General features: G+C 37.3%; 1 protein-coding gene across 3 annotated transcripts; it reads right to left on the reverse strand.

The window, feature by feature from the left end:
* Positions 1-775: 775 nt before the first annotated feature.
* LOC131431275 (glutamine synthetase 2 cytoplasmic) lies at positions 776-22112 on the reverse strand. Of its 3 annotated transcripts, none has more exons than XM_058596904.1 (5): positions 21746-22112; positions 3782-3963; positions 1607-2139; positions 1295-1538; positions 776-1222 (listed from the first exon to the last, which is right to left on the reverse strand). In XM_058596904.1, exons 2-5 carry the CDS (start codon positions 3960-3962, stop codon positions 1074-1076), a joined length of 1107 nt encoding a protein of 368 aa, XP_058452887.1. In that variant the 5' UTR covers position 3963; positions 21746-22112; the 3' UTR covers positions 776-1073. The 3 variants fall into 3 exon arrangements, with proteins under 3 accessions (XP_058452887.1, XP_058452872.1, XP_058452879.1); XM_058596889.1 differs by lacking the exon at positions 21746-22112 and adding an exon at positions 21573-21610; XM_058596896.1 differs by lacking the exon at positions 21746-22112 and adding an exon at positions 14156-14279.
* Between the last annotated feature and the right edge of the window lie 957 nt (positions 22113-23069).

Raw genomic sequence — 23069 nt, forward strand, 5'->3', positions numbered from 1 at the left:
TAGTTACAACAAACGGAAAAGTGCATCATGGCGTTTCATTTTCCGTTTCGGGTGTGTGTCTCTGCTCGAATGGTGTGTATGTCATTGCTAAGCTATTCACCCTAGAGTGCCCATAACCAGAGTGACGACATCTCATCCGTAATGCTGGCAACAACTCAAACCGTATAATCCGAAATGTTGAGTTTTGTTCGCGTTGTATTGTATTTGACAGATCGTTTGCTCGTTTGGAACAAAGCTGTCATTCAAAACGAACAGCTGTCGTCACTCTGGTTTAAGGCACTCTAATTCACACCTATTCTGCACGTCGATCGATTCGAAATATTCTGATCGAATGTGCAATTTCCATTCTGCATTCCGTTCGAGTTGGGTATGAACTCGAATATCATTCGTTCGAGTTGTTCAATTTTCGAACATTACTCGATTAACTTGCGTACGTAGGTAGTACTTCTGTTCGGTTTAGAAACGTTCTAATTTGTTTATACAAGTGTGGCGATTTCGTTTACTAAGAAATTAATAACATAAATATCGACCTTTTCCATCACACAAGTAGTTGAATTTGCAGGATAACAACAAATGATTGACAAATGAGCTGATTTTGACCGAATTTTGGCAAACACTCTTCAAACACGTTCGGCAAATGATGTTTCTGATTTCGGTATATTTGGTACTGGTTGAGGTGATCATAATTATAATCAAGTAAAAAAATCCATTCTTGACCACAATAATAAATTTTTTTACTTGAATAGAATTTTCTTTGAAATCAAAAGATTTAACATACTTTAATAATAATAATTTAATCACTTGTTACACACATAAAATAGAACAGCATTATTAAACGTATGATTGCTTAAGCCTATAACTTTATGAATAATACACATGCTTGCAAAAGCAGCTTCGAAGTCTACTTTGGAATTGTTCCTGATGGTTAACATATTACGACTTTTTTTTTCTTCTCCAACAATTACAAATCGTGAGATAAAATCATTAAACTGACTAAAACGTGTTTGTAGGTTAATGAAAACAGAGAACGGGAATTAGCAGCACCAGTGCCGCGTTCGGTGAATGTGGTTCCTCTACTCGTCGAGGCAGATTGTCCTCAGAATTGCTTCCACGACGCAGTACGGATCACAATTGGAGCTTGGTCGACGGTCCTCGAAGTAGCCTTTACCTTCGTCGGCTACGCCACGCGGGATACGCACCGAGGCTCCACGATTAGCCACTCCTGAGAAGAGTTAAAAGAATAATGTTAACTATCGGAGAAAACGAAGCACACCAAAACGGGATCGTGTCTTACCGGCATTAAAATCGTGGATAGAACTGGTTTCGTGCTTTCCCGTCAGACGTCGTTCGTTGTCCTTTCCTCCCCGTGGGTCGTACGCACGGATGTGACGTTCATGATTCTTCGATAGTTTGGCAATGGCCTTTTCGATTTCCACGATGCCACCATCGGCCCGTGTACTCTTGGTTGATACGTTGGTGTGCGCCCCGGCACCATTCCAATCGCCACTCATCGGTTTCGGATCCAGGGTAGCAATAATCTGTAAATCGGAAGAATACATTTAGGTTAGGAATACGATCGGGCACGATTTGAGTGAAGAAAACCTACTCCGAATTCTTCGGCAATTCTGTGCAACAGGAAACGAGCTACCCACAGATCATCTCCGATGGAAATTCCTTCGCATGGACCAACCTGGAATTCCCACTGGGCCGGCATAACCTCAGCATTGGTACCACAGATCTTGACTCCAGCGTACAAACAAGCCCGATAGTGAGCATCAACAATGTCACGAGCGTAAACTTTATCAGCACCGACTCCGCAGTAGTACGGTCCCTGAGGACCGGGGAAACCGTTCTTCGGCCAACCCAGCGGTCTTCCATCGATATCCAGCAGAGTATACTCCTGTTCGATACCAAACCATGGATGCTCACTGGCGACTTTGTCACACACCTCGTTGCAGGTTTTGCGTCTGTTCGATTCGGTCGGAGTGCCATCGAACAGATAGGTTTCGCACATCACCAGAATGTTATTTCCCCGGCGAAACGGATCCCGATAGATGGCAGCCGGGCGCAGATAGACGTCCGAGTTGTGACCTTGAGCCTGGTAACACGAGCTACCGTCATAGTTCCAGACGGGAAGATCTGCGGGAAAACAAATTTACGGTCAGAATGTATCGAATGACGCAGCACGACGAGATCCAATGACTAATGTTGTTTTGTTTTTTATTTACATTACAAACAATATAATGTAATAATAAGAACAAGACGTGAATGGACATCGCCAGCTATCAAAACAAACACCGACGCACACGTGAGATGCAATTGGACGCAGTAAAAAGTTGACTATCGAGTTCAAATGCGGTATAGTTAATTCACAACAACTGGTTATTTTGACTTAACATTCATCATTGTGTGACAAACAATGATGTGACTACCATATTTCCGATGCTTTACCGCTGCCCCAGCATATGCTCCGACTTGGCAACGAACAATAATGAATGAGATCCTCCCTTCGCGTGTCTTGAAAAAAAAATACTTTGAATACAATTAACTTGACTTGATCGCAGCAATTATTTGCTATCAAAGCAAAATACAAATAATAAGTAGTTCGATTCACTTGTATAATCGTTTAACTCGTGACACAAACAATATCGTTAAAAGCGACTGGAAGACAATACGATTACTGATTGATTCGGGAATAGAATCTAGAAAGATTTCAATCAGAATTCTGATTAAATTATTTAAATGAGCGACTTCGGACGGAATCACTCAAAGCGCTCAAAGTGGGTCGCAGTAAACGCGCTGCACAGATCAAGTAGTCATTGGAACTAGCGTTAACGATTTCCGATGACAGAAGAAATTTGTACCAATTCTTTTTGAAGAGAAGAAAAAAAAATTGTTCAAAGAAAATTGACGCCTTGTGGGTTGCTCATAAAAAGGTAATTCGTTTTTGTAAATTATGTCAAACTCTTGATTATGTATATTCCAATTCCTTGAATGGCTCACCACGAAGAAAACCAACCAAGGAAAGCCCTGTTCTTGAAAAATTCATCAATCATCGTCCAGTCCGTCCTCCTATCATCCCATCATCCCCCATCTAACTTTAATAAGCTCTAAGTGATTTTGTAGCGTCATCGGTTAGACAGCAAAAATAACCCCTGACAAATGATGAAGGCCATCGTGGCTACTAAACGGTGCTGTATAGTCAGCCCTACAGCAAATTTCCATGCCTTCGGGTTGCCGCATCGGATGCACCCATCTGTGCATTAGATCACACATTCAAATTGCGGCTTTGTGCACCGTAAATGCGTGTAGGAAAGCTTGGGGTTATACTGTTTTCGGCGATCATCATCCGATAAATAACAAACAATATTTTTAACAGGTTTTCACGAGTTTACTGGTGAGATAAAACAAAAGGAAATACCGGTCAGTTTTGTCACTCACCATCGCACCCTCGATTCTCCTACATCCCGCACCGACAAACAGCTGATTGACTGCCAGTTCGCAGGCCAGTTTTATCATTCTTAGAAGAAGAACAAAACCGGTATAGTGCGATGAATGGTTGTAATGTGAGACCAATAGTCCAACTTGTGACTCGTCGAACAAGGAAAAAATAACATTGACATTGAACTTGGGAATTAATTGCGAGCAAAGCTGTGAAACACGACGACGACGTTGTCGCATTACATCAGGTTTTACGACGAAGTGCTACACGATTTAGAGTTTATTGTTTCATCATGACAGTTTTCTTGGCGGCTCGAATCACACCAACGAGCAAACTTACCACTCGGTTTTTCCGGAATGAACTCTAGCGTACGGTCCTTGCAGCGGACATTCTCTCCGGTACCGTCGATCCAGATGTACGTCGCAATGATTTTGCTCTCCGGCATCGGCAAACTGCTGTACTTGTCCAGCAGGGTCTTGTTGATGTGGGCATTGGGAGATTCCTCCAATGTCTTCGACATGCTGAAACACAAAATTTTACATCAATGGTGATTATGTTGGTTTAGTATTACAACTAAAAACAAAAAAAAACTACAAGGATCAGCCCCATGGGGTTGTTCGAGCCATTGATTTGGAACAAGGCAACCAAATTTTATAGTGATCGACATTTTCAATTAATCGTCCCACTTTTGAATCCGCAAATGAACGATAATCTGCTTAGATTGATCTTTATCAGAAATCAACACCGAACATAGACTCTATTTGTCGCGATTTGTATTTGTTTTGGAGCCGACGAAATTACATCTATAGCCCAAATGTATGTATCGATATTTAAGCTTCTCTTTGCCAAGCTTTTGTTCAAATTTTGTATGCAAGCAGCTATTTTTATAGCGTTTCTGTGCCATTACTACCATTCTGCGATTTCGGTTGAAACGATAAATTATTTCTCATTATCAATCGAGTTCATCTTATATATGTTAAATTAGAAATTTATCATATGCACTCAAAATTTACCCTGGGGTAGTTGTCAACTTCTCAGGCGAAACGATGACACAAGATCAGAGACAAGATCAGAGCATACCAATTAAAGCTTCAAATCGTTTTATGGCACTTTCTGTCTTGCTGTCTAGCAACAACCTACCTCTAGCATGCTTCACGTAGGACTGAAACGTTAGCTATAATTTTGCTTATATTTATAGCTTCGCGTGCTTCCAACAGCTTCGCTTTTGCATCGATTGACCAATCAGAACAATGCTTTCCCTTTGATATATCGCTTACTCCTTCAAAATCGTCGACAACGGCAGGGAAATCCGGTATGCCGGAGATTTTTTGCAGACAAAATAGGACACTGCTAGCTATTAATTAACATTTCAATGATTCACAATTAAAAATACATGGCTATGAACATTCAAATCAATACGTAGAAATATTTCCAATCAAATGATAGCATAATATTAATAATTGATACAAAATTGACTGAGCTGTAATTGTTCAAAACCTGACCACATTTCTACGTGTATTTTTTTTGAGTTTCTAATTTGCACCCCTATATAGAAAACAAAAAGGTGTTCCACATTAAAACCAATTTAGAATAATGCATATGGAATCTGTTCATTATTTTATGCTAATTCTTCATCCATTCTTCTGAAATCATAAACCAAACAGTGTAGTGTATGGTTTACATCTGTCAACAACCGTGCAAAAATGTCAATTTTAGACGTCACTGGAAAGTCCAAACCGATTTGAAAAGCAAAACATTATTGCGAAAACACAAACCCGGAACCGTCCGGATGAAGAAATTAACGAAATTTGCAATGAAATTTTTGATTTGGCAAGCGATTTGCTTATGCACACCCTCTATTACATCCGGAACTATCAAAAAATTTACAGTGCTTTAAGAAGCGTGCTTTGCAAAAGGATCAAGTCTGTTTTGGTTCGATGTTGCATCCTGCCAATACGCTCGAAACGGGCTAACCGAGTCAGTATTTTGACAAAAAGATTCAGAACTTGATAGTTCTCCTGAACCGTTCAATCGTTCTTCCACAATTTTGTATGTTTCTGCGAAAACCATACGAGAGCAAATAATTATATTTCGTTGGCAACAAACTCTTTAACAATGAATGAAGTGGCTTTTTTGTATGTATTTAAAGTAGCAATCGCTCGCGTTTTTGCACTTATCTTAATTATATACAATTTCTACTGCATTACTAAACACTATGACCGTTTCAAAATACACAGTTATTAATATACTTTTTTATTTAATTCAGTCACTTTTGTAACAGATTAACATTCAACAAAGAACTGTTGTTCACTCATTCTTCCAGAAGAACTAGTGCGATCACATGTCAAAAAGTACTCAATGTCATTGAATTTGTATACCACAAAATATAATTTATTCATTTTTTTTTTTCGGAGAACATCCAAAAGAACGGTTCAACAGAACCAGTTCTGTTGGTAGAACGATCAAGCTCTGAGTGGTTCTATTTTTTCTATGAGATTATTTACACTATGGGACAGTTATGCGTAGAACAGTAGTAAATGAACGCACTAATTTAATACGAAAATTTGCCCAATAGAGAAATTCTGGGCAATTATAATCATGGAACATCGTAATATCCTGAAACGATTGGAGAAGAGCTGGAGTTAAAAACAATTCAGGTAAACACATCAAAAACACTGGGAAAATTGGGTACCTAAAATTTGACAGATGGAGTGAAAAGGAAGGTTCAAGCATTCGAGATGGGGAACGAAATTCAATAAAACGATTATTATTAACAGTCGGTGTTGAACAGTCGTTCGCACCGCACGCGTATAGCTCTTGGCTACTGGAATTTTTTTCTGGCTACCTAGAGTTTCATTGATTCAAGGCTTCAGTCTTTTTCAAGGCTACCTGAATCACTAACTAAGTGATACAAAGAGTGATATTAGAGTGACTAAGTGATACAAAGAGTGATATTAGAGTGACTAAGAAATTAATCAGCCTTTTTTAAGGCTAGCTAGGAGTCTAATCGAAGACTAATTTAGCCTAGTTAATTTAATTTAAAATTTCATTAATTTCAAAAATGCCTGCGTCCAACCGGAAAGGCAACAAGCCTAAGGCTAAAAATAATTCAATACGGAATAAATCACAATCCGTTATTCAACATTTTTCTAATAACATTCACGATCTTATAGAATCTGAATGTAAAAATAAAAGACAACGGACGGATTTCCCTTCCGTTGATCCTATGCCGTCTAACAATATTTACGAGATTCTTCCTGAATCCGATTGTAGCGACATAGAAGAAAATTCTTCAAAAATTCCCAAAATGGACGCTTGTCGTTCTGGGAAGAAACATCAATCTATGCCACCAGTGACGGTGATGATTTCCGACTTCAAAGCATTCCGTACTGAGCTTTCTACTTTTCTCCCGGAAGTGAAGGTCTCATTTCAAATCGGACGAAGAGGAGAATGTCGAGTCTTGGTGGATGGATTGGAAGATTACGAACGTCTTATTCGATATTTGACCGAGAAACTTCATAAATTTTATTCATATGATATAAAATCAGACAGACCCTTCAAGGCTGTCTTGAAAGGATTATCAAATGATCAAAGTATTGATGAAATTAAAAATGAACTAAAGGAATTGCTTGGTTTTGCCCCTTCCCAAGTAATACTTATGAAAAAAAGAGCGAATGGTACTTCTAAACCACGCTCTGGAATTTCCCATGAACTTTACCTAATACACTTCAATCGAAGTGATGTAAACAATTTGAAAACTTTAGAAAAAGTACGTTTCATTTCCCACATTAAAATTCATTGGGAACATTATAAACGGCATAATCGTATTGCAAACTTAACGCAATGTCGTCGTTGCCAAGGCTTCGGTCATGGAACCAAAAATTGTCATATGGATATACGGTGTTTGAATTGTGGTAAATCGCATTCGAAAGACGTTTGTCCAATGAATGAAACCACTGATAAATTTTCATGTTCAAATTGCAATGGAAATCATAAATCCAATTATTTGAAATGTCCTGTCAGGGAAAAAATTTTAAACGCTCGTTCGCTTAGACAACAAGTCAAATCAACGACCTTAAATTTACAGAATATACCTGAAAATTCTTCTAAGGCACCTGCCAATTCGTCTTCTAACGAAAACAATTTATTGACAGGTAGATCGACCTCGTCATCATCTTCTTCTAATGTCAGTTATGCTGGTATATTAGGTAGAAATCTATCTCCTATTTCTTCTAATGTAAATAATCAAAACACAGGACCGCCTTGCAGTTCTTCTTCTAACGAAAACAATTTATTAATAGGTAGACCGGCCAAATCATCTTCTTCTAATGGCAGTCTACCTACAAATATTCCTTCAATGCCATTCGCTTCTTTAAATGAAGTCGATTTAGGCGATATAACTGAAAATAAAATGATCTACCTACAAGATCAACTTTTTCAAATGATCATCCAAATGAATTCGACTTCATCACTTTTTGAAGCATTTCAAATCGGATGGAAATTTGCAAATAATATTATAATGAATTTAAAATTTAACAGTGATGTTAAATAATTATTTGAATATTTTAAATTGGAATGCTCGATCTTTGAAATCGAGTGAAGATGAATTTTATAATTTTCTCAAAGTTCACAAAATTCATATTGCCATTGTGACAGAAACTTTTCTTAAACCAAATGTAAAATTGAAAAGTAATCCACATTATGTGGTTCATCGATTTGACAGGTTTACTGGAATGGGTGGTGGAGTTGCCATTTTTGTCCAACGGCAAATTAAACATCGAATTTTACCTTCCTTCAATACTAAAGTTATTTAAAGCTTGGGAATCGAAGTTGAAACCATTCATGGAATTTATTTCATCGCTGGAGCATATTTGCCATTCCAATGCACCGGCGAACAATTAAATTTCTTTAAAGGCGATTTGCAAAAACTTACAAGATATCGATCGAAATTTTTCGTAATAGGGGACTTAAATGCTAAGCATGTCCAGTGGAATTGTAGGCAAAATAACAGTAATGGTAAAATACTTCATAATCAACTCTCAGCTGGTTACTTCACAGTTCTTCATCCCAGTAATCCTACTTGTTTCTCTTCCGTGAAAAACCCGTCTGCAATTGATCTGGTTCTAACAGATCAAAGTCACATTTGTAGTGAACCAATTACACATGCTGACTTTGACTCAGATCATCTTCCAGTAACATTCAGACTTTCCAACGAAGGTATAATTAATCCAATTAGTTCTATTTTCAACTATCATAGAGCTAATTGGTTGGATTACAGATCTCACATTGAAAATCATGTGGATCATGAAACTATTTTAGAAAATTCTGCGGACATCGACACAGCAATTGATAATTTGAATCATTATATTATCGAAGCTAGAAATCTTTCAGTTCCCAAAGCTCAAACTAAATTAAATTCTCCTATCATCGATGACAATCTTCAACTGCTCATTCGGTTGAAGAATGTTCGTCGACGACAATATCAACGTTCTCGTGATCCTGCTATGAAAAACATAGTTAAGGATTTACAAAAAGAAATTAAACATAGATTTACTCTTTTGCGAAATGAAAATTTCGCTAAAGAAGTTGAACAAATTAAACCATATTCTAAACCTTTCTGGAAACTTTCTAAGGTTCTTAAGAAACCTCAGAAACCAATTCCTGTTCTCAAGGAAAGAAATCAAATACTTCTTACAAATGGTGAAAAAGCTCAAAAACTTACTCAGCAGTTCGAGAGTGTCCACAATTTTAATTTAAACGTTATGAGTCCTATTGAAAATGAAGTCTCACTGAAATATGATCATATTTCAACCCAAGTGTTATCACACGATGACATTATTGAGACGAATTTTGATGAAATTAAATCAATTATTAGGAAACTCAAAAACATGAAGGCTCCTGGTAATGATGGAATTTTTAATATTCTTATTAAAAATCTTCCCGATGTTGCCTTGAGACTTCTGGTTAAAATTTTCAACAAGTGTTTTTCATTAGCTTACTTCCCAAAAAGATGGAAAAACGCTAAAGTAATTCCTATCCTAAAACCTGATAAAAACCCAGCAGAAACATCAAGTTATCGCCCAATTAGCTTACTTTCTTCTATCAGTAAACTTTTTGAAAAAATTATCTTGTTGAGAATGATGTCTCATATAAATGAGAATTCAATTTTTTTACCAGAACAGTTTGGATTTCGTCATGAACATTCAACTACTCATCAACTTGTCAGAGTAACGAACATGATAAAAGCAAATAAATCTTCTGGGTTATCCACTGGAGTTGCTCTTCTAGACATAGAAAAAGCATTCGACAGTGTTTGGCACAAAGGTTTAATAGCAAAAATGTCTGATTTTCAGTTTCCTATTTATTTGATCAAAATGATTCAAAATTATTTAACTGATCGTACTCTTCAGGTTAGCTATCAGAATTGTAAATCTGAATTGCTACCCGTACGAGCCGGTGTTCCGCAGGGTTCGAGTGTAGCTCCAATCTTGTATAATATTTTCACTTCTGATCTTCCAAATCTACCCGTTGGTTGTCAGAAATCGCTATTCTGTGACGACACAAGTCTGTTAGCCACAGGTAGAAATCTAAGAGTGATCTGCAGTCGCCTACAAAGAAGTTTAAATATTTTCAGTGATTATCTGTCAAAATGGAAAATTAAACCAAATGCAGCAAAAACACAATTAATTATCTTTCCTCACAAGCCAAGAGCTTCATTTCTTAAACCAAACAATAATCACATTCTCAAATTGAATGGCTTGGAATTGACATGGTCTGATCAAGCTAAATACTTAGGTTTGACGTATGACAAAAAACTCACTTCCAAGGATCACATTGAAGGAATCCAGGCAAAGTGTAATAAATATATTAAATGTTTATATCCTCTTATAAACAGAAATTCTAAGCTCTGTCTAAAAAACAAGTTGTTAATTTATAAACAAATTTTCAGACCAGCCATGCTTTATGCGGTTCCAATTTGGTCAAGCTGTTGTTCCACCAGGAAGAAAACGCTTCAAAGGATTCAGAATAAAATTCTGAAAATGATTTTGAAGCGTCCTCCCTGGTTTAGTACAAATGAGTTACACAGACTCACAAACATAGAACCATTAGATGTAATGTCACATAATATTATAAGCAAATTCCGACAAAAATCGATGCAATCTTCAATTGAATCGATTCGCTCTCTGTATTAGTTAGTAAGTTAGTATATAAGTTCCTTTTCCCCATTACACAATACAAGTAGATTTAGAATTTTCCCCACACAAAAATCTCAGAATTGCGGAAGCAAATGATGTCTTCATGGTAATAACCAAATCATATATATATATAACAGGGCTGAAAAGTCACCACTTGTGGCTGAACACCCAATTTAAATCTTAATAATTTAATTTTAACTCATATTCCAATAAATAATTATTAAAAAAAAAAAAACGATTATTATTAATCATCTCATTAATAGTTTTTCATTCTATGTAAATCTCGAGAAAATCCGATAAGCGACTTAATTTTGTAAACATGTGTTTACACGTTTTTATCGAATACACACACATAAAACAGATTTTTAAGCTTGGCATTTTACTAATTGTTCGGTAATCCATATGCTCTTTTCCGAAATTCTTTAATGTAATATTCTGATATCTCGGTAAAGCTTGTTCTTTTGCCGAAGTTTGGAAAACTATTATGTCAGTAACCAACAAATATACCGAAATCAGCAAATCCGTTTGCCGAGATTTCGAAATGTTAGTTAGCTTTTACTGAAACTCGGTGAAACACTTGTCATTTAATGTCTCTTGTCGAATGTGCAAAACACCACGGTAGCTATTGCTGGTGGAGCGGAAAATAATATACGCCCTTATTCTAAATAACGTCGTATCGTTTTTTCGCTCGTATTTCATTTGTATTCCCAATAACGCTAGCAAAATCAAAGGTAACTATGATTCGATCGAACCACATTCGATCGAAAAATCAATACGTCGTTATTCAGAATAAGGGCGATATATTGAACGAAGGTAAGGTACCTTACCTTACCTTCGTTCAATATATCGCCCTTATTCTGAATAACGACGTATTGATTTTTCGATCGAATGTGGTTCGATCGAATCATAGTTACCTTTGATTTTGCTAGCGTTATTGGGAATACAAATGAAATACGAGCGAAAAAACGATACGACGTTATTCAGAATAAGGGCGATTTTTATATTTCTTGAAAAAATAAGTGAAATAAAAAAAAACTACTGTATTAGATGAAGTTCGGCAATAATTGACAGTTAAAAAATTTGGTATTGTCGAGGTTCTCAGTAATTATTATGTTACCGAGATGATTACCGATCTCTCGGCTGTGCAAATCTCGGCATTTTTTTTTGCCGAGATTCAGCAATAAAATTTTGTGTGCACCCTTTACCAAGTTTATTTTGCTCACTTTCAACGGAATTTCTCCACTGAGCTCTACTACTGTACTGTCACGATACTTCCAGTTAAGAGGTGAGGCCAGTGTGTTTTAAGGCGTTTTAGAAGGCTATTTTCACACTTCAAATCTGATTTTCTCAGAAACGGCGACGAAAATAAAAAAACCCAACTGACAATCTCTTAGAAAATTAGTTTAGATTATTCTGTGAAAATTCCGGGTCGCGCGTCGGGAAAGTCTTTTCTCGGAAGGAAGAATTGCTTAGCTGAAAACGGCAACTTTCAACTTGTTCATTGCATATTTCGCCTTAAAAAGCATGGATCAAAAATCTATCCTGACAATGTTTAGATAATTTAATTTATTTGCGATTAGTGCATAAAAACATAAGTGCTGTCGCGATAAAAATGAAGTGAATGTTATTTTTGTGATGGTAAGTCGATTTCTATGCACGCGCCACTTTTTCTGCTCCAGTTTCCTGGTAAGAGAAATAAAATCGACTCAGAAAGGCTGCCAAACAAGCGGTAGCTTTATTGGATTTTATGTGATGTAGTCAAACTTGTAACCGGAAATATCAAAACTTTCTTGACCACCCGGCCACATCGAGAGTCATTTTGCACATTTGTGAGAGAGCATGGAGAATAATGTAACACGCACAGCGAGCCACATGGTTTTACGCGACCTACTGGCCTCAGCCCTTAAGTGTTCGATTCTGCAGTCTGTTTTTTCTCCATAAAAGTGAATTTAGATAGTGAGCATTTTTCAAGATTTTCGGTTCCATATTTTGTAAGTTTTGCCTTTCTCATATAGAAAACCGACTTTTGAACCTAGGCCCGGAAGACCGAGTGCCATGTGTCTGTATGTGTGTGTGTATGTATGTATGTAACATTTTTGCACTCACTTTTCTCGGAGATGGCTAAACCAATTTTCATAAACTTCAATTCAAAGGAAAGGTCTTTTAGTCCTATACAAAGTTCCTGACTTTTATTCGATTCCGACTTCCGGTTCCGGAATTACAGGGTGATATGTGCAAAAAAGAAATGAAAATAAGTGCACTTACTTTTCTCTCAGATTCAAATGAAAGGTTTAATTATCCCATACAAAGCTCCTGAATTTTATTGCGATACGACTTCCGGTTCCAGAATTACAGGGTGATTAGTGTAAAAATTCATATTTCAAATTACTTGCTCAATTTTCTCAGAGATGGCGTGATCGATTTTAGCAAAATCGAAAAAAAATTAAAGGTCTCATGGTCCCATACAAAACTTCCGAATTTCATCTGGATTCGACTTCCGGTCCCAGATTTGTAGGGTAGAAAGTTATAAAAATTTAATACCGCCACGTAAAGCGGCGATACAAAATAAGTAAACGAAAATTTTAATCTGGTCTCGAAACTATTCTAATTCCAGCTAGTCTGGATCCCGGTTTCCGATGCCGGAAGCACCGGAAATAGTGGTCATATTTTCCTAAATGGATCTCACTCACTGTTCTCAGCGATGGCTTGACCGATTTTCACAAACTTGTATTCAAATGGAAGGTCCTGCGGTCTCATACGGAATTCCTGAATTTCATTGGGATCCGACATCTAGTTGCAGAATTACAAGGTGAAGATTGTTGAAATATTTATACCGTAACTAAAAGCGGTGAGTAAAACTTGTAAAATGCTTCCTAAGCTTGCCTCAAAACTAGTCCAATCGATAGGTATTGTCAGTAGACGGCTAAACAAATTAATTTCGGCTTTCCTGGTTCCCGGTTTCCGAATAACGACCGAAGATTGTGATTATAGACTCAGAAATGGATCCCAGTCATTTTTCTCGAACCGACTACGATTATACCCGTTCCCGGATTCCGGTTTCGGAAGTACCTGCAATAGTGGAGCTCACTTCGTTTACTAAGAGATGGTCTTACAGATTTGAGAACTGTTTCACTCTGTAGGTTATACTAGTTGAGGGACAAATCTTTTTTGTTTTTCAAAATTCAAATTATTTTGCGAAAATCCACACATTTATATATGAGGATATGAGAGATATGAGATATTAATGCCCTGAAAAGTATCTCGAAACGGCGAATCAAACTATTTGGAAGAATATTCGATCAACTGTGTTGCTCACAAGCGATAAAATTTTTGGTTAAAAGATTTATTGATATTTTACTCATAAATCATATGAGATAAAAATATAGTTATTATAAAATGATAATTTATGTCATTTGATTTCTTTAAATTTCTCAAAAACAGAAAACTAAACTATCCGTCTGACTGTATTTGTCCATTGCGTCCTCTTATTACACTCACTACGAATTAGATCACTCACATAAACTGATTCACCATATTTCCGAAATGCTAATTATTGTCGTTTTTCTTCAAAATTTTCCACTGTGACAGCCAAAAACTTCACCTGCTGTCTAATTTTTGTTTTCTCTCAAGATTCAATCGCAGCAACCAATCGTAAACTGAAGCAAACCGCCCGACGGCCGTAAACTTATATTCGCGGCGCTCGTGTGTTTACCACGACGAAAAGGTGCTAAAATGTTGTCCCTTTCCGTACCCTCCTCGGGCGGGGATGGGATTCTACGAATGACCAACACCCGTGCCAAGGTTGGTTCTCGCAATGTTTATCCGCAAGACCGGTCGATCTATTAGAGATACGCATGGAAGTTCGTTAAAGCTGCTCATTTCCGTCCCTCTTCTGCTACGGCGACGACGACGACGACGAAGACGACGAAGTGGTTTACTACAACGTGGAGGGATCGATCCTTTTGATATCAGGATTCAAGATCTGAACGATGGTCAAGGTAAAGCACTATTCAAATGAATATTCGGTATAGAACAAACGTCCACAAGAAACAATATAGCTATAAAATCGGTTTGTAAAATCGTGGGCATACTCGTGTTAGAGGGAAGGAAAACTTCGAGTCGAACGCACAGTTTTCTATCTCATGTGATGGATTAAAACATTGAAAAGAGTTTCACTAATTTTAAGTACTTTTTTTCAACATAACCAATAGTAAGAGTAAGAGCATGTTCAGTATTCTGCAGCTGACTTGCTTTAATAAATATTTTACAATTTTGGTCCTATGCAATGGTTTTTCAAACGAGGGACCGAACCGGCCCGAAGGGAGATCGTTGAGACGTGTAGCTCTATATAGAACTTGCCTATGACCATATTGAATGACATTTAGCTCAGTTTCGATCGCAAAAGCTGCTGTCAAATGCATACGTTTTTTGACAGCAGTTTGGGTCCAAACTGCGCAGTACATCGTTCAAGTGTTATCCCATATAAGTTTCCTGTTAAGTCATTTATTGGGCGTAGGTTAGCGATAGTCCAACAAATTAGTTAGTACGAAATCAAATTTGAACTCCAACTAAAACCGTCTTAAATTGACAAAAAGATGTTCCCGTTAAAACACAAGCCATACTCAACATCGTTTACACGAAATTAGGAAATTGTTTTCCGTTACAAGCGTAAAAATGTTCAACTGAAATAATTGACATCAAACTGTATTTGCATTATGCATATTACTCCTACTAGTTGAAGCCGCGTTCCACGAACAGATCATTCGCATTGTTCCCACGTACTGCGCTGATAAACTGTGGCGATGCAAATATAGTGCATGGATACCGACTACCGGCCGAGGCGCATATTCATTGATTGATTGATGTTGTGTCGAGGCCTGCTTCGTTCCTACATGATAATTATCACCTAGTAGACTTACTGCCCAGTGTGTACTCGCATATTAGTCCCATATAGATTTTCGCCATTTTAGAGTTAGCTTGACGAATGAAGTTTATTTTTACACTATCAAAAATTGCATTATTGGGTTTGTTCAGAAACAAAAAACATTGAAATATTCATGAGGTAATACAAGTATTTCCTTTAAACCATCTTTTTCTCGACATGTCGATTTTCCATATGGGACTGATATGCGAGTATCGGTAGTATATTCATCGATACAAAACCTATCAATCGCTTGAGTTACGTATCAGAATAGGAAAATAACAGAAAACTGACTCTTAGACAAGGAGCATTCACGTCCTCTGGCGATGCATTCTGCGTATTAACAAGATAAATTTCTTTACCTATAATAAATTTAGAGTAGCGTGTAAGAGTATAGTTAGTTAAAACTAGCAGTCAAATTTCTGAATTAAGAAATGATCTTTTTACATTTATTTTTTTTCCAAATTCTAGCAAAATGTCATTATAATTGATTTTTGTAGACCTGCATTTCTCCAGTAAAAAATATTTCACAACTGTCCAATTTTGGTCCTAGGCAAGTTCAATAAAGAAGGATTCTGGATTTGGACCGTTGCTCTAATAAATATCGTAAAATATTTCTTAGAGCAAGTCAGCATCAGACTCCTGAACATGCTCTTTCTTTTAGTATCGGTCAAGTTTAATGAACTGTACTTAAAATTAGTGAAACCAGATTAGAATAAGATCTGCCATCTCTTCTCAACGTTTTAATCCATCACATGAGATAGAAAACTGTGCGTTCGATTCGAAGTTTTCCTTTGCTCTAACACGAGTATGCCCACGATTTGTCAAACCGATTTTATTGCAATATCGTTTCTTGGGGACGTTTGTTTAGGAGTATTCTAGTTTTGGATACACAATTTCTATGCCAGCTTTAAAATTTAAATCTGATAGCAAAAAAAATTATTTAAAATGATAGCATTGCTAACAAATCGCGACATAGCGACAAGGCACGCGGACGAAGTGAGCTCACCACCACTGTATTTCATTTAGTACTTCCAAATCGTCAAAATACAACGAAATCGATTATATGAAATTCGTTGATTTTCCATGAAAAGCGTGAAATGCTTTTCCATAAATGTGTCCGAATGTCAGAAAAAGGTTTAATCGAAAATGAAGAAGAAGCATTATTTTTCCAAATAATTGTGAAAGATAAATAAAAATCTGTTTTAATCCACCTAGTGGTGTAATGATGCCTTTCTCATATCAATCATACTATCATATATAATACTGTGGTATTCTTCAAAATAATTTTCTTCGATTCTTAAAAAAATAACCGGAATCGGTTTGTTTGACTGTCTACTGATAAAAACTATCAATTGAAGAAGATTTGAGATCGATTTAGAAAACTTTTTACGGGTTTTAGCCCTTTTCAGTGATGGTATAAAATTTTTAACACACTTTACCCTATATTTCCGGATCCGGAAGTCGGATCCGGATGAAATTCAGGAATTACGTATGGGACTACAAGATCGTTCATTTGAACCTAAGTTTGTGAAAATCGGTCGCGCCATCTATGAGAAAAGTTAGAACATATATTTTCATTTTTTTGCACATTTTACCCCATAACTCCGGAACCGGAACACGGATCCAAATAATATTCAGGAATTTGGTATGGGACTAGAAGACCTTTCATTTGAATCTATGTTTGTGAAAATCGGTTCAGCCATCTCCAACACACACACACAGAGAGAGAGAGAGAGAGAGAGAGAGAGATTTTGCGTACTCGACGAGCTGAGTCGAATGGTATATGACACTTGGCCTTCCGGGCCTCGGTTCAAAAGTCGGTTTTCACTGTGATTGCATAACCTTTCTTTATGAGAAAGGCAAAACACTCAATTTTCAGAGCTATTTTTGATAACATTCCGAATTTTCCAGCCATTTTCACCCTGTTTTTTGAAGGTCTGTATGTTTTTGGTTTTGGTAAGTTTTTCAAAAATTTCCATCGACAATTTTCTAAAACCACCCTCGTGCATGGTACTTGAACGAGGGTCTTAAACTTGTTTTCAAACGTACTCTAGTAACACATTTTGACTCGACTAATGGCCTCAAGGTCAAACCCGAGGCATAATAAAGACTCGCAACACATTTTGTTGAGAAAAATTATTCCCAACAAGTTGCCAAGAATATATTCTTGCTATACATATGACCCGTGCAGTAATCATCTAGTTTGAAATATCTAATGGAATCAAGCATGCCATGCTTTTGTGCAAGCACTTGCTTGTTTTGGTCGCCATGGTTAAACAGCTTAGATTTCGTTCCGAATCAAGTCCAATGTGATTACGCGACATCCAAGATACTCGATATCGTGTCACGTTGCAAACCAACGGTTTTGCGAATCCCCGTATCATATTCGTCACGGTACACTCTGTTCCTCTCTATTCGTATGCGACTGTCAGAATAAAGTCCCCCCAGATGACTGGCCTAACTAAATGAGCCAGGAATTTTTACTGGCATTCTGTCAGAATTCCGGAAAAAGGTATGGAAACAGTGTAGTGATAGTTTCAGGTGTTTGTTGTTGCAAAACGCAAGAGCAGTTTTCTTCTGTCGTGAAGAGATTCACAAGAGAAATATCAGTCTATTTGGTAGGGGAAGGTGTTGATTTGCCGGCACCCCACCGTAACCTTTGACAGAAAATAGATAGCGTCATTCCGACAAATGTGTGTGTGTAATAGCAGCACGTTTCTTTTTGTGCTGAATACTGAAGCATACAGACGCTTGTACATTTTGCTGCGCTCAAAACAAATTTAATTTGCGTGAAAATCAACACAAAAGTTTTTTATGACTTTTTTTCTAGTATCGTAAATTGAAAAACTACAATCGAAAAGGTAAAGGTTTATATTTATGAAGTGAAATCGATCTATTTCGTGATTTAATACCGAATGCTATCAAAATTTTGTTTTGCCATTTTTAAAATGTTTACCGATTTCGGTTATCGGCACCCCATTTTTCGACAAATCGTGAAAAAAAATGGTTAGTGATATGCAGGCTGCTGTCGAGACAAGATTTGGCCAAACATCTAGCTGCTCATACAGCAGATGCTCCGGCTAAGAAAAAAACGTGGAAGACCGACCAAATCAACACCAAAGGCGCCACCACCCCAAACCATCGAACAAGAGAGCCGAGGTGAAGTCACCATCAGACATAGAAGACTTTTGTCCAAAACGCTTCCAAAAATCCTGTGTTTATTTGAATAACTGCAGTCTTTACTTATATTTTTCGATTTTTAGTGAAATTTCTAGGGGTGCCGGTAACCGAACACCTTTTTTGAAATGGCCAAAATTTCTCGTTTACTAAATTGATAGTTAGTTTCTTAATCAGTTGTTAGCCAGGGACTTTAGCTTTTCATTGATGTATAGATGTCCGCATAATGTGCACTAAGTCAGAAGTTATGAGCATAAAATTAAACGGGTGCCGGTAACCGAACACTCTTCCCTACATTATTCTTAGTGAAGTTATGTTTTTCGTTTCTGCTTAGATTTTTTTTAATTATACGTCTTTATGAAGTTAAATTGCATTGCTACCCAAATTTTCATCTTTAAATATTAACATACCAACTCTTCTCCTAATTCGAATGTTTGTACGAAAGGAAAACCAACTTCACTAAATGAATAAAATGTTGGAAAGATCCATGACAAAAATGAAGCTAAACTGAAGAACAGGATGAATGCCAAATTTATACGACTTATCCAGCAAGGAAATTCTCTTGGCGTTGTCAGAATTTCTCACAAATGTGCATGTGCAGTTCGGAATTAATTGTGAATCAAATTCGAGCGAACGAAAAAAATTTATTCGGCTTTCCATGTGGAACTTAGTATTAATTTCAAATCAATGTAAACTTCAGTACAACAACCGATTCCGAGTGAATTTCGCTTCCAACCGATTGGATCGAAAATGTGTCGAAGTTAGGTGAGAAAAAATGAACTGAATTCTTATGAATTGACTGAAAATTCAATATCAGTCTTTTTTCGATTTTGTACGTGTTTGTGCTGAATTGTATTTGAATTCGGTATTAAATTTCAATTGTATAAAACGTGTAAAAACGGAAACTGACAGGTATTGAAATAACGTGAAGACAAATACTAGAAAAGGTTCAACCTGCAAATGACAATGGCTAAAGCAATTAACTGCTATCTAAAACTTTCACAGTATGATGTTTTCAGGATGTCAAAAAGCAGTTTATTTTCGCCTTTAGCATGGCGAAATGCTCCCAATGTCACCGTAACCGGTTAAGACAAGTAACGAGCAATTACGGTTCTCACGATGTTATCAACTGTCAACTTGTTCAACGACCAACTTTGTCCTAATGGAAGCAATAAATGACAGTAACTACGTTGAATGACGGTCATTTCATATGATAACTACGGATAAGAATTTTTCTTTTTGAGCAGAGTAATATTATCTAATCAATTGCGATTTAGCGATTGAATCTACCTCGTATGAGCGGTCCGTGTCTTGCCACGTTAGGAAAACTAGAAATGGCCGAGTGATGAGATCGGGTAATCACAAAAGGTAATTAATGGATTGCTGGTAGTTACTCATAGACATTCACATCCACATGGCACGTGATGCCGACGAAACATCACGTACGTAGGACACCGATCTTGACCTTGGTGGATCTGTATGAATTTGACATGGAATGCATCGAGTAGAGGCGGATATAAAACATCAAAAAATTTTTAAAAAAATCTTTTAACAAAGTTTTGTAAGTTTTGCACCGTACATCAGAATCGAAAAGTGTGCAGTCTTTTAGTAAAAAACAATAAAACCGAAACCCTTATCACATATTTGTGTACGACAGCAGCTATTAGGAGAGTGTCCAAATGCGCTCTAAGGTCGGTCATAAAAAAAAGGTTTCTCGGCCAACAATTTTATTACCCTAACATAAAACCGAATGAATCAACGCGGTCGACGCAGACAACTCGAAAACTGAGACTGAGCATGGTTAGAAGTGTCAGCCGTTCAAAACATTATTTTTTTCTAATTCGACTAAGTAGGCCGTGCTTACGATCGATCACGTTGGTAAACAAATCATTCTTTCGACAAAAGAGCTAAGACCGTGTCCACTGTTACTTGCGAGAAGATGTGTGTGTGTGTGTGTGTGTGTGTGTGTGTGTGTGTATGTGTGTGTGTATGTGTGTGTGTGTGTGTGTGTGTGTGTGTGTGTGTGTGTGTGTGTGTGTGTGTGTGTGTGTGTGTGTGTGTGTGTGTGTGTGTGTGTGTGTGTGTGTGTGTGTGTGTGTTATTTAATCTATGTTTGGTCAGCCATTCAAACACCGGCTGTTGATAGGAAGGGCTCAAAAGTTGTAAAAGGTAACAACTGAAACCGACAATCAGATCTTGTTTTCGTTAGAAGCTAAAGCCAACAGTAACTTCGGTAAAATGTTTGGATTTGTCAGTAGTAAGAATCTGAACTGGGTTAGTTAAAGCTTCAAACAAAAATTACAAACGATTTTGAATTAATAATGCCCTTTCTCAGGAATTTCCGTTTTCTTCTTTTAGGAGAACAAAAAAAATTCCTTATAAATGAACAAATTTACCAAAATATCATATTCTCGGAAATGAAAAAAAACAGCAGATTTGTTATCACCTAATCATCATTTATATCTAGAAATAAAGGCACTAAAGGTCCAGCTATGGACGTCATGAAGAACGCCCATCAACCAAACTAATCAATTCCGCTTGCTGCATCAAGAATCCCATGACCAACATAAAATTGATAACTATTATCAGTCAACAATAGAAGTAATAAAATATTTGAGCTAACATCTAAACAGACGCCAAACGAGAACAAAGCACATCTTTCTTTTGTCCGCACGCATTCTAAAACGGCGTCGATCACTCACAAAGCAAACGAACGGCAGTTGGACTTGGCGCGACCCTTGCTACACAACCGCCATTAGAGCGCCAAGGACCAATGTGTGCAGGTAATTGCACTGTCTGATTTCGTTGGACACAGTTGTTGTTGTTAGTTTACCTTCCTCGCGCAAATTTCACCATGTTTACTGCTGGCATCGCCAAATGACACGCTGTCGATCAGGTTTCCGTATTACTAATAGTCTTCGATTCAACGAACAAAAACCGTAACAAAAATCTAGCGTGGGTAGGGAAAAACTACTTCGGGAAAGAGAAAATCTTAAAAACACTCACTTCGTACTGGTAGAAACACTCGCACTAAACTGATGATGACGGCGGCCGGATCAGGCAGGACAGGACGCTCCCAGTAGAATCCTCGGAAAATAACAATAGCCGTTTAACGGGTGTTTTCTTTTTTTGTTGTCTTCCAGCTGGTTGGAATGTTGATGACAACTTGTGACTTGTCACTGCACTGGTAATCTAAGTAGGCACGGAACTCACGTTGTTTTGTGTACACACTGTTCTACGACTGACGGTTGACTATTCGGCAGCGACCGTTGCGCGCTGCATTTATACTAGCATTCGTGATGAATTGGTTTCTACTACTATTCGCAGCAGACAACGTCAGGACGCCCGGTGCGGAACAACAGCACTGCATCGGTTGGCGTAGAGGACTGATACTTTATTCCAACCCGTCGCTAACATGCTGATTTAGACTGCCTGTATACTATCTAGATGGTTAGTAAATTGATTGGGATGATTATCTGCCACGGCCGGGTTAGAACTGTTCGGTCAGTACAGAAAGCTGCACGAATCGGGGCTGGTGTTCCGTTGGTAGGAATGCAAATTTTATGATCTTCTAATGTGATGAAAGTAATGTGATCGTTGAATTGTGACATTTTGTCTTCGTAATTGATTTTGTTTGTACTTACTTATTATACTCACGTTCATTATTTGTTGTTTATTTAGTCTGGTAGTATTTCCTTAGGCCAGATTGCTCCAAAAACAGTTTTTTTTAATTCCATTTAAATATTTCGTCTTTGCTGATTCTGGAACTCGGAAAAATTTTAATTAAAACCTAAAGTCATTCAAACTGTTCCTTGAATACGTTGATCAATCTTGGAAGGTTTCTGACGAACATTTTTTTCCTATCTCTCTCGAACCAATGTTGAACCGATGTTCGCATACTTGGGTTCATTTAAGCGCTGAACTCCGGAACTACACACCGGACTGCCACCAAACTTAGCACAGGTACTTCTTGCTTTTCAGAGATGGTCAATAAGGGTATTTTGATCAGCGCTAATAAAAGTCATTTTCATTGACTAAAAATAGACGAAAATGACAAGAAATTATTGTCACTCTCAGCTTCGCTTTCAAACTGTGAGAACGAAATCTCTATGTCCAGTCAATGACATAAGCGGGACAATAGTTTCAAAATTGTGTGTTTTTTTTCTTTCATTTGCCCTTTCAGTCATTTGCAGTTTTCAGTGAAAATCTAATAGTATGCAGTGTCGATTTTCAACCGACGCTGTTAGAATTGAAAATGACAGAAAAAGGTTTCACAATAACTTTTACCTGTTGGTGCTCGAATTTGTAATAGTTTTGGTTTCCAAAGAGG

This window comes from Malaya genurostris, chromosome 1 (genome assembly GCF_030247185.1).
Source record: "Malaya genurostris strain Urasoe2022 chromosome 1, Malgen_1.1, whole genome shotgun sequence".
NCBI lineage: Eukaryota > Metazoa > Arthropoda > Insecta > Diptera > Culicidae > Malaya > Malaya genurostris.

Coding starts and splice junctions, on each gene's coding strand:
- LOC131431275 (XM_058596889.1), bottom strand. CDS start 21,610: ATGCCAGCAGTAAACATGGTGAAATTTGCGCGAGGAAG. Junction 2,140..3,781: donor CATTCCGGAAAAACCGAGTG/GTAAGTTTGCTC, acceptor GTTTTCCCGCAG/ATCTTCCCGTCTGGAACTAT. Junction 1,223..1,294: donor TATCCACGATTTTAATGCCG/GTAAGACACGAT, acceptor AACTCTTCTCAG/GAGTGGCTAATCGTGGAGCC.